The 4,099-nt window shown below is 41.8% G+C and overlaps 1 protein-coding gene across 3 annotated transcripts; it reads right to left on the bottom strand.

Annotated features, from left to right (window-relative positions):
• Positions 1–1,024: 1,024 nt before the first annotated feature.
• Positions 1,025–3,639, bottom strand: LOC123081963 (uncharacterized). 3 transcript variants are annotated; one of them, XR_006438872.1, is made up of 4 exons: positions 3,427–3,639; positions 2,746–2,854; positions 2,192–2,345; positions 1,025–1,416 (listed from the first exon to the last, which is right to left on the bottom strand). XR_006438872.1 is itself a non-coding variant. In XM_044504443.1 (4 exons), the coding sequence occupies exons 3-4, from the start codon at positions 2,302–2,304 to the stop codon at positions 1,259–1,261; spliced, it is 939 nt and encodes a 312-aa protein (XP_044360378.1). In that variant the 5' UTR covers positions 2,305–2,345; positions 2,746–2,854; positions 3,427–3,639; the 3' UTR covers positions 1,025–1,258. The 3 variants fall into 3 exon arrangements, 2 of the variants coding, with proteins under 2 accessions (XP_044360378.1, XP_044360379.1); XM_044504443.1 differs by having other exon boundaries at positions 1,025–1,842; positions 1,950–2,345; XM_044504444.1 differs by lacking the exon at positions 3,427–3,639 and having other exon boundaries at positions 1,025–1,842; positions 1,950–2,345; positions 2,746–3,045.
• Between the last annotated feature and the right edge of the window lie 460 nt (positions 3,640–4,099).

Here is a 4,099-nt window from a genome sequence, read left to right as displayed (position 1 = left end):
CCCGGATGGGCTCCGCGGGCCGCGGCGGCGGTGGATTGGCGGCAGACACGTGGCGTGGCCTGGTTGGAGGAGAGGGGCGGTGTGGCGGCGTGGCGTGCCCTGATTGGATGAAGTGAGGTGGCGACTGGACATGTCCGTTGGTGGAAGAAGTGTCCGGCGACGCGGAGAGGACGAAGTGAGGGTTTATCCGCGAAATGATCCGAAATTTCGGGGAGGGGTGCTCTTTTATAGGTAGAGGGAGCTAGGAGAGTCCAAATGAGGTGCGGTTTTCGGCCACGCGATCGTGATTGAACGCTCTAGATGATGGAGGAGGTTTAGGTGGGTTTTGGGCCACTTTGGAGGGGTGTTGGGCTGAAACACACACGAGGCCTTTTTGGTCCCTCGATTAACCGTTGAAGTATGAAACGAAGTCCAAATGGCACGAAACTTGACAGGCGGTCTACAGGTAGTAAACCAAGGCCGCATGGCAAGTCTCGGTCCAATCTGGGAATGTTTAATCCCCACACATGAAAGAAAGTTAGAAATGACCACCGGAGGAGATAGAAGCGCCGGAATGCAAAACGGACAACGGGGAAAATGCTCGGATGCAAGAGACGAACACGTATGCAAATGAAATGCACATGATGACATGATATGCAATGCATGACACGCAAGCAATGACAAGGCAACAACAGCAAATAACTGGCGGACACCTGGCACATCGGTCTCGGGGCGTTACACTTCACATTACTCTGTTACCAAATAAATTGACATATCAGTTGCTAGTTGTGTGCTGCACAATTTCATACGTTTGCATAATGGAGATCTATCTTGGCCTGAGAATACTGCTGTGGAGATTGATTAATAACAATTTGTTGATGTACCAAGTGGAGATCACAAGTATCATAATGACATATGTGCATTTAATTAATCTAGAGAAGCCGGGAATCAAAAGCGAGAAGATATAGCACAACAAATGTGGGCACAGTATGTATCACAAAGATCTTAGAATATGTAATATGTTATCCAAGTCCAGCTACCATTCTTGTAGTTGGAATATCACATGCAAGTTGTAATACCATTCTTGGACTTCAAATTTGCAATAGTACTACAAATTTTCATGCATGCCTAACCAGAAGCCACTCAACATAACTACCAAAATATACTAAACCATCATGGTCAGTTCTATGACCAATTCAACTAAACATAAATATATGACACCTACAGACCAAATCTTCCCTAAAATAGAAGCTATGATCTCAGTGGATCACCACAATGGCTAATTTTGATGGGTTGTTTGGGCACGCACAATCTCTCTTTTAAGCCAAGCCAGTCGTAGTTCATTAGTAGAGTATGACAAGAAAATTTCCCTGTTCTCCTTGCATTTGAAGATATCTGATGCCATCAACATATCTCCTAGTTGTAGACCTTCCAACCCTTCAATTGATGTGATGCACTTGTTGATGGAGTAGGGGTCCTCTAGCTTCTTCTCCTCAATTGCAGCAAATCGATCAATTTTTTCCTTCTTTAGTTTTAGATACTTCTCATGGAAGTCGTCATTAGCACCACGTTTTTGTTTTTTCCCACGCCTAGTGTCATGTTTCTCCATTTGTGTAGATCTTGGTGGGGCTTGCACATGCTGAATTGGTGTAGATAGGAGTGGGGGAGAATCCACATTGAACTCCTCAAGTTTTTCATCTAAAGTAAACCGCATATCTGACTCATTGGCAGCTGGCATGGTAGGTGATGGTGATTGATACAGACTAGTCACTTGTGTTGACTGTGATGAAGGAACCGGTGCATGCTTCCTCTTCCTAGTATAATGGTCCAAGCCTTGACGAGTTCTCCCTTCAGCATAGCGACCTAGAGAATAGTTCCAGAAATTTGTTCAGAACAATTAACCTTATATGCAAAGTGTAGACATCAAGAAAAATAAGCTACAATGTAAATGTGAATAGTATGTTAGTCACCTTCATAGAGTGGATCTAATTCTTCATAAAGGGGAAATGACCTTTCTTTCCATTGTAGAACATCCTTGCTGTTCTTCCGAGCAGCAAAGCTTGCCCAAACACTATCTGGTGCGTCAACCATTTTTCTGTCCTTATCCCATCCAAAGCCACTTTGATCCAACAATTCTTGAAGACTTCGATAGTCTCTCTTCAGATCTTGCTCCTTTTGTTTGACTTGGTTGAGAGTAAATGATTGATCAAACTTTTGATTTAGTCGAGAAACAATATTTCTCCATGCCTCCTTACTCCAAGCATTATGTGTCCGAAAACCAGGCACATCGTGATCTTTTAGGAGTCTAACAAGGAACAACTTCATTTGGTGACTCCATTTGGCTCGAGTATTAACTTTTGTGAGTCCTAAATATTTAACATAGGTGGAACAATTTAGTTTCTAAACCAATAACACATCGCAACTATTCTTTTTATAACAGTAACACATAACAACTTAATAAAGTTGCACAGCTGAGTTTATCAAAGTCACTGAAACATCAGATCATACATATTTCTGGATGAATACTTGCAGTCCCACCATCTAGTTCAAGATCAATTGCCCCATTGGATTGCAGATGATGGCCTTGTCGCTCTGACAAGAACCATCGATCAGCCATTGGGGACTCCATTTGTTTCGAGTATTACCTTTTATGGCTCCTAAATATTCAACATTGTTGGAAAAATTTAGTTTCTAAATCAATAACACATCACGACTAAAAAAATTGCCCTCTGAGTTTATCAAAGTCATTCAAACATGAGAGCATACCTATTTATGGATGAAGACTTGCAATCCCACCATCAAGTTCAAGATCAATTGCACTATTGGATTGCAGATGATGGCCTTGCCGCTCTGACAAGCACCATCGATCAGCTACCTACATGCATCAGACTATTAATTAGCATACATTCTGTTAGCACATATGCAAGGGCGCCAATGATATTTGTGCAAAAGAAAATCCATGGAAGGGGAAAATTTAGTGCCCTATGCACACACACAAATTACCATGTTCCTATATATGTCATGTGCATTGCGAATTAACTCAAATGTAAGAAAATATATATGTTAGTTTAATATCTATGAAGAAACCGGTCCCATGATGCTCATACAGTGGCAATGAACCAGAAGGAAACTAGAAATACGAGTAGCACCAGAACATGGCCTCACATGTCACTTGGTAGGCTACCAGATTAACTCAAATCTGAGAAAATATTTAGACCTGTAGTTGTAAAGAAAACCCCCAAATCCCCAAACAGTAATCTCAGATCTGAAAAAGGGAAAAAAATCCACAATAGGTTGCAAGCCAATACTCAAAATCAATCGAATATGTGTGTATGGTAGCTACGAATCATGGTAATTGATGCCGAGTAACAATAGAAAAAATACAATTAGCTATTATATGAAGCAAGGGAGGACCGGATCTAGCTTTTGGAGTGGCCTGCAAAGTACCTTGTTGCTGGACATCGAGGATGGGGGCACAGACCAAGAGGCCTGTCCACCAGCAGAGGAGTTGAGCTGAGGGCCGCGCGGCCGGCCGGCCGACCGTGGCGCAGCACGACTAGATCGATGCGAATGGGATGGGGAAAAGCGGTGCTGCAGGAGGGTTTGCTGTTTTGTGTTTTCTGCTGATGTGCTGTCGTGAGGAGGTACGCGAAGCCTTATTATTTACCGCGGAAACTGCGGGTGAGCGAGCGGCGCGCGCGCTTTTCTTCCCGTTAGGATTCTTTCCGAGAGCTCGGACTTCTTGGAAAATTTCCAGTGAAATACACAAGCGAAAGTTCCATAGGATTAATTCCTAAGGATTGAATTCCTGTAAATCAAACAACCATCACAAGAAAAATCCATAGGATTACAATCCTACGAAAATCCTATAGAAATCCTATGAGTCAAAGGAGGCCTTATTTGGGGCCTAAATGCAATTTGGAAAAACGCGCATTTTTCCCTAATTCAAATAAAATAGCAATTAAATCCAAAAAAATCTTATTTGATTTTTTTATTAAATCCTTAATATTTCTTTATTTTTTGGGGAAGTCATTTTATTCCCTCTCTCATATTTTTTTGTAATAGAAATAACTGAAGATAAAATAAATAAAATCAAACGATCCTATTTTCAAAATTTGAG

The sequence above is a fragment of the Triticum aestivum genome, chromosome 4A (assembly GCF_018294505.1).
Source record: "Triticum aestivum cultivar Chinese Spring chromosome 4A, IWGSC CS RefSeq v2.1, whole genome shotgun sequence".
NCBI lineage: Eukaryota > Viridiplantae > Streptophyta > Magnoliopsida > Poales > Poaceae > Triticum > Triticum aestivum.
This window is presented reverse-complemented; position numbering and strand designations above follow the sequence as displayed.